This window comes from Anastrepha obliqua, unplaced genomic scaffold (assembly GCF_027943255.1).
Source record: "Anastrepha obliqua isolate idAnaObli1 unplaced genomic scaffold, idAnaObli1_1.0 ptg000005lb, whole genome shotgun sequence".
Lineage (NCBI taxonomy): Eukaryota > Metazoa > Arthropoda > Insecta > Diptera > Tephritidae > Anastrepha > Anastrepha obliqua.
This window is the reverse complement of record NW_026562177.1, coordinates 8,063-21,236: the sequence shown is the minus strand read 5'-3', so window position 1 is coordinate 21,236 and position 13,174 is coordinate 8,063. Positions and strand designations below refer to the sequence as shown.

The window sequence follows — 13,174 nt, the reverse complement described above, 5'->3', positions numbered from 1 at the left end:
ATTGTTCAATTAAAGTTTCATCACATAAAAACCCATTTGGTATTACTTCAGTAGTTAATATTTCTTTACGAAAATGTTTTGCCACTTGAACAATGGAGTTTGTTGAAGTTACGGTACGAATATGTTCAATGACTTGATCCAGTGATATGTTACCCATAAACACTAATGATGATTTCGATCGATCATTTGGATATGAAAATAAAACGTTTTCACCATACTTATCTATTAGTAGTGATTTAATATCACGATTTTCTACAACTGCATCTTCTATGTCAGTGAGTTCAGCTAGTCGCTTAGCTAATGATGACACTTCAAAAGAGTGAGTTGTTAATTTAAGTTTTATTTCATTAATCAGCTTCTCAAATGCCTCTATAAGAATGTCATGTGGTATTTTATTTGGAGGTCTACCTGCTGGAGTTGCTGAGTTTCTTGGTAGTCGTAGATAACCACGATAACAGTGTTTATGATACCTTACTTCCATTGCAAATAAATCGGCTGGATGTTCGCAAGTGTCAATTTATGTAAAAACATCATCTTGTCTTTTTCGGGCAGTATTTAAGATTTGTTCCGCTGCTGACATTTCGGAGCACAAATAAAGTGTTTTGTTTTTATTTCTTGTTTGTTTACCCCAGATTAAACATTTTAGATCTTTATTAAATTTTAAATTTGTTCTTGATGACCTTCGAGTGCCTTGAGTCCTGACACACTAGCTTCTGCAGAGCCGGTAGAAATAGAAACATTATCCTGCTTTTGTAGTGCCAAATCTCGACGTCTTATCTTCTCTCGCTAATGTAACTTGCCATACGAGTACAAGTTCGATGCCAAGTACATTTGTATTCAGTAAAGTCTGCATTATTTTTAATTTTCTCACTAATGTCATCTTTTCTCCGATCTGCTGCTTTCTGAATATTTATAAATGATTGTGGTTTTGGATTCATCACTAAATTACCCGTTTCATCACAAAACAAACACGAAATTTCGTATAGTTTTCGTTTCTTTATATATATCACTTCTAAAGACATTGTCCATATGTATATATTTATTTATTTATTTAAACAAAACACTAATAAAACACTGAATTATAAGAAAACTTAACTAAAATAATTATGTGATTACGAAAAAATACCGTTATGCGCCACGAAATATTTTCTTCTGACTAATTCGAGTGATATGACGCAATAACGCTTGGACAAGGTGAAGGGCGGGGGAAAGGGAAGGCACCATCACAGCTGCCGGCAACATGTTTTTTTTGTTTGTAGGGTCTCAAGTAAAAGAATTTCAGCATTGTTGCCGGTCCTCACACTTTGCATACTCAATGTCCTTTAGCGCCTGCACTATACTTGAATACTAAGGGGGTGGGGTAAAAAAAAATGGACCATTAAATCTCCCGGCAACATCCAGAATCATAATCTGCAAGCTTTTCTAAGTTTAAAACTATTTACAGAATGCGGTCCTCACATTTTGCACACTCAACTCCATATAGCCCCCGCTCTATTAGTTATTGATACGTTTGAAAATATTACTATTATTTTTTTTTAATATTATTTATTGTACTAGCTTTCAACTTTGTACAAAATTAAAAAGAAAGTATTCAAAATATTTTCATTAAAATTTCAATTTTTTTTATTTTCAGAAATATCAAAAAAATTTCGAGAGCAATTTTTTTTATTTTCCGAAATATCAAAAAAATTTCGAGCGCAAATTAGATTCAATATAAGTATAATAAACTGCAAGTTTCAAGTAGCGCAAAAATTGTGTTCCGTTTGAATTTTCGTGCTTTTTTTCCTGACAATGTTTGGGGTGCTTTCATCAACATAAAAAATGTAGAGCATTCATTAAATGGAAAAAAGAAGTAACAATAGTTTTCAATTTGTGTCAAATACACTTTTTTAACACATCAGTAGTTAAAGTGTAATTAGCAGAGATGTGATGCCCCTCGGCAGGTAATGGCAAACCTCCGAGTGTATTTCTGCCATGAAAAAGATTCTTGTAAAAAAATATCTGCCATTCGGAGTCGGCATAAAACTGTAGGTCCCTTCATTTGTGATCCAACATCAAGACTGACCCCATAAATAGGTGGAGGAGCTCGGCCAAACCCCCAAAAAGGGTATCAGTATATATACAGGGTTTGATTGAAAAGTCATGAGCCTTATTTTTTTAAGCATTTTTATTAAACCTTTTGGCTTATAAAACTAATACCCGGAACCTCCATCTTGGCCAATTCAGAGGTGCAGAGGAAGGGGGTGTGGGCCGTCGCACCGGGCCGAACCCGGGCGGGCGGTTTTCCAGCTGAAGGAGCACTTCTTTGTAAAATGCCACGTTTACAGTGCTTCCTAGAGGTATAAACTCCTTGTGGACAATGCCTCGAGAGTCGAAAAAGATGATCAGCATGATTTTGACCTTGGATTTCGACATGCGCGCCTTCTTAGGTCGTGGCGACTGGCTCGTGTGCCACTCGACACTCTCTCTCTTGCCCTCAGGATCGTACTCAAAGCACCAGGTTTCATCTCCTGTAATACAATTGTCGAAAGTATTATCCTGTTCGTCACTTTCCAATACTTCACGACTCTTTTCCACACGCAATTGCTTTTGTTAATCAGTCAAAACCTTTGGAACCAATTTGGCACACACTTTTTGCATTTCAAGTTTTCCGGTCACGATTTCCCGCAAATTGTAATAAGTTAAATTTAACTCTTCACTGGTCTCACGTAGACTAGCACGACGGTCAATGTTCAAAAATTCACGAACGCGGTTCACATCTTCGTCTGTTTGCGTCGTCGAAGGCCTTCCAGATCGCTGTTCGTCTTCGACGTCCTCCCGGCCTTCCTTGAACGACTTGTGCCACCATTTTACCTGGGCACTGGGTAGTGATTGGTCCCCGTAAGCCTTCTTGAGTAGCCCAATGGTTTCGGTACTCGTTTTGTTTAGCTTTACGCAAAATTTGATCGAGTAAATCCTTACACACTTTTAAAACAGCTTTCACCCGCGGAGCGATGTTGACTGCACCGCTGTTGCCAGCGAACTGGGACCGGTTGCTAATGGAAAGAAAAGGCCCAACGATCATTTTCCCCCACCCTCCGATTCGGTTGATTGCTTGGCAGACGCTCCGCGCGAAAAGGCTCATTACTTTTCAATCAAACCCTGTATATATTACCTACTTTGGACCGAAGAAACACAGAGTAGTGTGCAGTGAAGTACGAAGACTGACGCCTTATAAAAGCGAGCATAGCAAGTAAATTGGAACGGCATGATTTAAGTATCTAATGAAATTGAGCCTTGAATCATAGAAAACCCCTAAATCTTTAATCACATCAGACGCAGCACGATAAGAGTAATTAAAGATATTTCTGAAGCTAAGAAAATGTGATTTTATGACATTTAGGAATATTAAGAAATATACCATTCATATGGCACCAGTCAAATAAATTATTCAGCTCAGATGGTAGGACGGCTGAATAACTTCAATTTCTTATTTCAGCATAAACCTTTAGATCATCAGCATAGAGAAGAAACTTAGGAAAGAAAAACACTAACAAATATCATTAGTAAGCAAAACAAGTAACAAAGGTACTAAAATACTACCTCCCTCAGGTACACCAGAGGTGGCAATGAACTGTTTCGACGAAACCCTTACGATAACTACCGTGGAGGAGCTTTTTATTAAATAAGATCCACTCCAATCACGGAAAGTCTAATGGAAACCGATAAATGCTAATTTAGCTACTAAAAACGTATGAGAGATTTTACCGAAGGCTTTAAAAAAGTCCGTGTATATCGCGTCAATGTGGTATCCATTCTGGAAGCCTGCGTAGGAATCTTCAGAAAAACTGATAAGGACTAATTAGATGTTTTATGCTAAAATATAACTTGTCTTTGACAATACGTTCAAAAAGTTTAGATACAACAGATATTTTGGAAATTGGCGTGACAAAAGTCAGCTTCCAATCATAGTCCGAGTGTCTTATCTTAGACAAGCTACCTAGTTAGCCGAACCTAACCTACCATCAGCCTTAGGCGCCTGATCTGCATACTCTTTTCCTCCAGCATGTCCAGGTACTCACATAATTTTTATTGATTTTCTGTGTTAATACGAAATATGACAAGTTTTGCTAATTATATATGCCAGGTTGAACTTGCTAAAAAGTGCTTCTTTCGTCGATTTGCTATCAATTTTATTAACCAGTATTTATTTAGTCGTCCAACAATATTAGCGAATAAATAATTATTAAAACTTCAAAAAATTTGCTAACAAAAAAAATTTAAATAATCAAAGCACCGCTCAAATTACTCACTCGAGTTCACGCTCCAAAAATTTTCGAATCATGAGTTTAAACAAAAATGCGGCTACTCGTTGCTCATACGCCCCGGCCCTTTAAAATGTGCGAATAAAATTGAGAGCGCTAATTTTATCTTAATTTTATTTCTACAAATTTTTCTTTCCTTTCACCATCTTTCAATGATTTTTAATTTTTTTTTTTTTGGTTTTTCTTTGTCAATAATCATCACACTAAAAAAATTAAAAAAAAAATCTACTTCAATTGTAATACTTGAATTTAAGAGTCTGCTCCGATAGCAGTGTAATACCATAATGAAAAAAAAATCAATTGCGCTATGTTTACCTTTTGAAAACCGCATTAAACAAATTAACACTAATAAGCCGACGTGTAAACGACAGAAATTGGTTGATTGCGTTGTTTTCACAGCAAATGCGAAAGTTTGCTGATATGTTTGCGCAAATGTATGCATGTATGAATATATGTATGTATGTATGTGGATGATGATATACATACATACACATGTGCAGATGGGATTAAATATAATTGCACTTCGCTAACCGACTAACAACCGTTACTTCAACACCATTAAATGCCGTTGCGTTTGCAATTATCCCCACACGCACGCACTCACATACACATACAGAGAGAATAGTGCTCTATTGAAAAGCAATAAAAACAAAAACAAACAACAAGCAATACATTAAATGCACAGGAGAGAGGTCAGCATAGCTGGAAATTGAACATAAATCAAGTAATTACTAAACATTTTTTGTTCGCACTCAAAAGTAATATTAATTTATCGCTAAAATTTCACGAAAAAATGTGTGCTTAAATAAACGGTGGTTAAATTTTAAAGGCCGATATTGATTGTGAACCTCACCTAAAAACATCAAGTTCTTTTCTACATTTTATTTCACATTTTTCAATTTCAAACTAACTCAATTTGAACCATTGAGACATACACAATCAAGCAACGCGTTAAAGTTATTCAGGCTTATTATGAAAATGGGCGTTCAAATCAAAATCAAAATCATCTTCAGTGATGAGGCACATTTTCACCTCAGTGTATTATCCAAGAGTGATTGCCGAAAAACCATTGCACCCACAAAGAGTGACTGTTTGGTGCGGTTTATGGCCCGCGGCAGCATTGGGTCGTATTTTTTCCAAAATGAGGACGGTCAGGCAGTTACTGTGAATAGTGTTCGTTATCGTGAGATGATAACGAACTTTTTATGGCCAGAACTGAAAGATATGGATGTGGACGATATGTGGCTTCAACAGGACTGTGCCACTTGTCACACAGCTAATGAAACAATGGCTCTTTTCCGTGAAAAATTTGAAGGCCGAATAATCTTACGTCGCGGCTATGTCAATTGGCCGGCCGCCAAGATCATATGATTTGACACCGTTGGACTTCTTTCTTCTTGGCTCAGAGTCATCGAAAATTTGGACCGTCGGATTAAGGTGTGCCGCCCAGGCCACGGCGGCCATTTGGCCAATATTTTGTTCTATACGTAATTTAGCTATGCCAGTAATATCATAATAAAGAAAAATGACGAAAATTAAAAAAAAAAATTTAACTTGATTCAAAATCAACACCGGCCCTTGAAACTTAACCACCCTGCATATACGTTTTCTAGTCTGTTAGGTATAATAAAAAAATCTTTGAACGTGATGTAGATAAAATCGCACGATGATCGAAAAATAACGAACGGATATACAGAATATTTGAAAATTAGTGCTGATATGGAGTCTAAACCAGGAAAAATGGGAGTGGCGAAGAGGAGATTTAAAAGGTTCATTTGGAGTTTACAACCGTGTACGCGATATTCGTATATGCACATTTCTGCATATCCTATGATCAAAAAGTACCGGCAATGTTTAATTTAAACGAACCGTCCATATTTGTTTCTTATGTTGTAGGGACTGTAAGACACATATCTGCCAGTTTGTAACGCCATCGGATCAATAGTGTCTACCTGGCCGGCCGGAAATGTGGGCAAACAATTCTTGGATTTTGCATGAATGACAACCTGCCCCCGCACCGAGTCCAAATTGTGCTGGATTATTTGACCAAATACCAAGTAAATACCATCGTGCAAGCACTATTTTCACCTGATATGGCCCCGTGGGACTTCTTTTTGTTTCCCATGTTGAAGTTACTGCTTCGTGGCAGGAGATTTCAATCGATTTCGTCGGCCTACCAGGGCTGCATGGAGGACTGGGTTAAACGTTGGCACATGTGTGTTGCCTCAGACGAGTCATATTTTGAAGGTGAGAATATAAATTGGCCTGAAATTTAACTCCGTTTTGATTTATTTAAGAGGGTATTCTGGTCTAGAAATTTGAAAAAAATCAGTGTTTTTTGGCATATTTTCAAAGTTTAGGCCTTCAAAAATATGTCCTTCAACGGATTTTTCAAAAATTCGTTTTTTCCGGAAAATCTTTTGTAACCCACACAACCTTTATTTACTCTATGTGTATATATTATATATGGGTTGGTTGGTTGGTTTAAGGGTGAGCCCGCATCGGAGTGCCACGTAGACCGCAAGTTGGGTCCGTTGTGTTGCCCTAGAGCTCATTATGTTATATGATTTCCCCACCTAACCGAGATTTTTATTGTAGATTTTGGTCAAAGATATTAATTCGTTTCGAGAATTTGATGAGAGATTCGATTTTCAGGTTCGAGAGTACTGAAAGATTGTCAATTGTTGGAGAGCCTAGAAGAGCGAGTCGACTTCTGGGTAGACCGGGACAACTGTACAGCAAATGTGTGTATATATATACTTTATACTTCTATAATATATACCTGGAGGGATCTAAGTTATTTTATTGGAATTGTTGCTCAAACTTCAAACGCGATTTTCCCAAAACTACTTTTTTTGAGATGGTTGTCATGATATCTCAAATACTACTTCACCGATCGATTTGACGTTTAATAAGATTTTTTTATTATACATCTGTCTATCGCGCCTCGGATTTTGAAAAATATAAGTTTGAAGTATTTTTAAAAAACGAGATAAAAAAGAGGGTAAAAAAATTGTTTTTTTTTCAAGTTGACGCCATTTTGTGAATTTTTTTTTCTTTGATTTGGCGTAATCCGTTAGCGACATCCTAACTAATGAAGAATCTTTTTATCTGTTTGTTTAAGGTGACTAAAAGGGTTGGAATCATGTCAACCATGGAGCACCATTTTTTATGTAGACTCCGCCGGCCTGTAATTCCACGATTTTTTTATTTTTTGTTTATTATTTTTTTCTTTATATTTTTCCAATATTAATAAAAACCATAAAAAATGGATAGTAAAAATATTTTTCATATTTTTTATCTTACTTTTAAAAATACCTAAATTTAAGGCATCTAAACCAGAATACCCTCTTAAACATTCCCGGTACTTTCGGATCATTAGATATGCGTGCAGACATATAGTACAAATACATTAGGGCGGACATATACATTCGCATGGACTTCAAAAGTGGACTCAAAGTCAATATAAGGAAACAAATATTTGGCCACAAAAGCGAATGACGCTTCAATATCTTTTAAGCCAATTCACGGCTGATGTGGATCCAAAAGTGATAGTTTCACAAGGCTGCAAAAAGCGAGAAACGCATTTGCTAATCGCTGGCCAGTGTGGCTGTCCTTCTCTACCCCTGTGAAACATAGTGCCTATCAACCGTTCAAAAGCTGTAAGTGTTTGTAAGCCGCAGCCTGAGGTACGTGCTGCACATCTGGTGGCCAGACAATGGGATATCGAGCGCCGACTTACACCGACGATGCCGTAAGAAATCAGAGGTGGTGGTGGTGGTGTAAGTTTCAGTGTAAACGCATCCAAATTGAAGTTCTTTGGAAAACGATGGCATACAGAATTGACTAAAAATAACCAGATTACAGGGTGAACGATATGAAGTGTTACCTATTCAAAACACCATAACTTTTTTGTGTGAAACTAGTTTTTATTGATTTCAAAGTCAAAATTGTTCAAAAATGATTACAATTTTAACATATATTCACTTTAGCTCGATATGAACACCTTTTGCCTTGACTATAGCCTTCAAACGGTCAAAAAATGAGTTGCATGCTGCACGAATGTGATCTTGAGGTATTTTGGCTCATTCTCGTATAATCGCTTTTTTCAGCACATCCATACTGGCATATTTTTTAGTCCTCACCTTGCTCTCCAAAATGGACCAGATGGAATAGTCCATCGGATTTGCGTCTGGCGAATTCGAAAGCCATTGTGTGGACGGAGTGAAGTCTGGAACATGATTTTTTAACCATTCTTGGTTCACACGAGCTTTATGAGACGGTGCCGACTCCTGTTGGAACGTCCATGGTCTACGATCGAAATGTTTGCTTGTCCACGGCTCTAAAGCAGCTTCTAAAACATTTTTCCGACAATAAGTCGCATTCACTTTGACACCAGGCTCGATAAAAACGATTGGAGAGCGTCCATCAGCGGTCACTGCGGCCCAAACCATTACTTGCGATGGGAAATTGCTTCGAGTGGCCATACGTAGGCTCAAATTCTCGTATGAGGGTTCGGTGAAGTAAATACGATCGTTTGATTGTTCATGAACTGCTCAATTGGGACATTTTTTTCATCAGATAACACAATGTTAGGAAATTCGCCACGTTCGTGCAAGCGCAACAACTCCTTTTCGCACCGAACCTTTCTTTGCTGGGGTGAAAGATCGTGTGCTGTTTGGATCGTGTAAGTCTTGTCCTTGAGCTCATTTTTCAATATGCGTTGTATGCTGTTTTACGATATTTCCAGTTCTTTGGCCATTTTTCTTCCACTTCGACGTGGATTTCGTTCAAGTCGAGCCTTCACTTTCCGAACCATTTCTGGCGTTGTTGTGGTTTTTTTTGGTCCACCTCCATAGCGTTTTGCAATGCTACCAGTATCGTTGTAACGTTTTATAGTGCGATACACAAACATTGTATTCACTATGAGGTGACTGAGCTCACGAACAATGGCTGGTTGTGATTTTCCAGCCAAATATAACGCAGTCACACTATTACGTTTGAATTGCCTCACAGAAAAAAAAAATCAACAAAACTGGGACGCAAATGCTTTTGATGGCTTATTAACAATACATTGAACTGTCATTAGAACAATTTTGACGTTGATGTCATGAGCTGTTTTACAGATACAAGCAGTGTGAAGTTGGTTGGTTCATATCGTTCACCATGTAGAATTACAAATAAAATTCAATCAGAAAACAATCGTTATTGTGCAGCAGTATTGTTGGACGTAGCTTAAGCGTTTGACAAAGTGTGGCACAAAGGCTTACTCCACAAATGACAATCAATGTTCAGATATTCATCACATAAGAGCTGGAGCTCCGCCAGGAAGCGTTCTTGGCCCTCTACTATATGTTTTATTCACCGCAGACATACCACCGCCTGACGAAGCTAATTCATCAATTGCTACGTTCGCAGACGATACAATACTATTGGCATCGGGCAATAGCTTAACACATCCGTACAGGTTATATTTACTACCAAAACAAAATTTACTGCAGTTCCAATTAAAATTAATGGTAATAAAGCAATTACAATTAAACCAACTACTAAATATCTTGGAATACATTTAGATTCGAAACTAAATTGGAATCACCACATAAATCAAAAGATCAAACAAATAAAAGAAAAACCTCGACAACTTCATTGGTTAGTCAGCCCAAAATCCAGACTTACTATACAGAAAAAGCTATTAGAAGAAAGCTATGATTAAACCAATCGGGCTATATGGACTACAGATGTGGGGAACGGCTAAAAAGTCTCACCTAGTAAAAATTCAACGACAGCTATCGAAGATTCTTCGAATTTTGACCATGTCTGACAGGTACACGAAAAATGATGACATCCACATTACTTTTAATATAGCAACAATAGACGAAGAGACCAAAAAATAGCAAGAAGGCTCTTTGAAAAAATACAAGAACACAATAATGCAGAAATCAACAAATTTCTGGAAAGGGAAAAAAACATTGAGAGACGCTTAAAGAGAACTCGACCAAGCGACTTAATGAGTGCTAGAAAACAATAAATGGGCGAAGATAGTTAAATATAATTATTTTATATTTATTAGTTCAATAAATTTAATTACTTGCTTAAATTTTTAATTTATGATTTAATTCAATGAAAAAATTTGAATTGAATTTTTTGAATGAAAAAAGGGTAAATCTAATAAGGGGTATTTTTACTTTTAAGGAGGAAATATGATACTAAAATATTTTATTAATATAAATTTGAGATTTTATTATTTAATGCTTTTATTTAATATTTGTTTGAATTTACTAAATTAATTCGAAAAAATTTAATTTATATCCGTTTTTCTGCAAGTTTTAGTTTGATTTATATATTTAAAAAAAAAATAAAAACAATTAAAAATTACAAGCACCCACTTTTTTATTAGAATATTAAAAAATATATATTTAAAAGGCTTTGTAGCGTCCTCCCGGAGTCTTCGAATATAAAATGGATATCAAATATACACTTTTCGTACTAAAAACCCACAACTACAAGTTTGCATTAAAAAAAATAAACATTCATAGTACTTTGGTCAATATTAAAACAATAAGTAAATAATTGACGCGTACATTTCTGTTAGGTGTATGGCCGAGCTCCTCCTCCTAGTTGTGGTGTGCGTCTTGATGTTGCTCCCTAAATGGAGGAACCTGCAATTTTAAGCCCACACGAATGGCAAATGGTTTTTACGTGGAGCTTTTACATGGCAAAAATACACTCGGGCGCTTGGCTATTGTCTGCCGAGAAGCAACCGCTTCAAGAAAACACTTTTTCTATTATTTTGCTGTTTTATGCACGGAAATTCGAACCTACGTGTTTTTGAATAGTAATCATCCACCAACCCATGCAACTACGGCAGCCGCCAATATTCATATTAACTGCTTACTAATAAAATATGGCTTCTTTTGAAATTTGCGCTGCTCGAAACTGACTTCTTTTTTTCTTAGAAATTACATAAAATCTGAATCTCTTAGGAAGTATATTGAAAAAAAATGACACGCCCCTAATACAAACATACAAGTACATAAGTATGTGAGTGTATCGATAAACACTTCGTGGCATACTTGCGGGCGATATCTGTGAATACCAGTAGGCCGCAGACAGCTGCGGGCTCTGCAAACTCGCCTTAAATTCACACAAAGCCACATGCATCCACTTATGTTCACATGACCACACACACATACACACGCGCGCACATACACACATATGCGCATACAAGTATTTACGCTTACCCAGCGCTTCGATGTGGCTACGCTCAACGGTTGTGGTTAATCCGAACACAAGCAGCATCATTACGTATTCCAGCAACATTTCATGTGAAATTCAGATATTAATGCCACTTTTTGTTTGCTTGAGTGCTGCTACTACTATGCTGCGAAAGGATATCGCAATTACCCAAATGACAGCAATAGCGACAATTGTGACGTTGGTGACGATTGCGAGGACAACGACAGCGTGGCGTTGAATGCCGAAGAATATTCATTAAAAAAAAATGAACTCAGAAAAAATCAAATCAAAACCCTGACTGCTGACTGCTGTAGCTGTTGGCAATGCGCCGTTGTTGTTGTTTTTGTTTGTTGTTGTTTTTTTTTTTTTTTTTAGTTGGTTTGTTGATTCAACTGTATTCAGAAACTGCGTGTGTTTGGCGACAATGCGAACGCGTCAAGGCTGCGTCTCAGCACTTACAAGCAGCGGCAATTGGCGGCTGATGTTTGGCGTCTGATCACGAACCGATGAGATGTTGATATTATGTTGTCGTTGTTGTTGAGCTCTTCGATTTTTCTTCATTTACTTGTGCCTCTCATTTTGCATGCATGCGTGCGTGTATGTGTAAAGCTGTCTGTGCGACTACACTCAATCTGACACAAATTGTTATTTGCAGCAATGGCCTTCAACACATACACAGGCACAGATTTTTCTCTTTTTCGTTCACGTACACACACACACACACACTTACTGAGACGATGGAGCGATAACCGTTTTTCATTACTTATTCATAAAAGATGTAAAAAATAGTTTTAATTGTTATGGGGCTGCTGTTTGGGTAATGGTTGCTGGCACTTGGTCAAGCAAGTGAATTATTTGATGTCACTTGATATATTTTTTATATCTCTTTTTTTATTTTTATTTGTTATTTTTTAATTTTGTTGTTTTTGTGTTTGTTTAAGCAACAATTATTGCGCTCACCAGCCAGTAGACATGACCAGACACATTCCGCATTCAATTGAGATAATTAAAATAAGAGTAGGCAGCTGCCACACGCAATGCAACTTAAGGACACGTGCGTGACCGAATAGAAAAGAACGCGCTTTATGCGATTGACATGCAGTTTCTGTGATTTCATTATATTGCGCTGAGTTGTGCTGTGTCAACGGCCAATTTGTGGTGATTGGATGTTGATTTTGAATTGATTTTAAAAATTTTGCACTGCTTTGCTTTCGGGGCACTGAGACGATATAATTTTTTAAGCATTTTAAATATAGGTGTGTTTTTATTTATTATTATTTTTCACTTTTTTCATAATTTTGTATTTGTAATTATTACTATTTTTCATGTTTTAGTTGTTTATTTGTGTGCCTCGCTATTTCGCTTTTTTCGCCATTCCAACAAAAAGCCAACTCATTAACTGGTCTCACCACTTTAATTTGCCCGTAAAACTAATTGCATTTGTTGCTCTTTCATTACGCACCCACATCCACATTCATATGAGCGTAATTAATTAAGTATATGGCCACACACCAACACACATAGAAGCGGTTTGAAGTCACAATCACAAATGCTGAAGTGCTTCTAGTTGCTAGTGCTGTTTTTGTTGTTTTAGTAACATTGGCTGGCACCAGTTTAGAATTCGCAATTTACGC

General features: G+C 36.9%; 1 protein-coding gene across 1 annotated transcript in view; it reads right to left on the bottom strand.

Moving 5' to 3' along the window:
- The window catches only part of LOC129251145 (hemicentin-2-like), an 82,513-nt gene extending 70,873 nt beyond the window's left edge, over positions 1 to 11,640 (bottom strand). Inside the window, exon 1 of the mRNA XM_054890518.1 lies at positions 11,546 to 11,640. Coding sequence (XP_054746493.1) covers positions 11,546 to 11,624 — 79 coding nt within the window. The 5' untranslated portion in view covers positions 11,625 to 11,640. The remainder of the gene's footprint in view (positions 1 to 11,545) is intronic.
- Between the last annotated feature and the right edge of the window lie 1,534 nt (positions 11,641 to 13,174).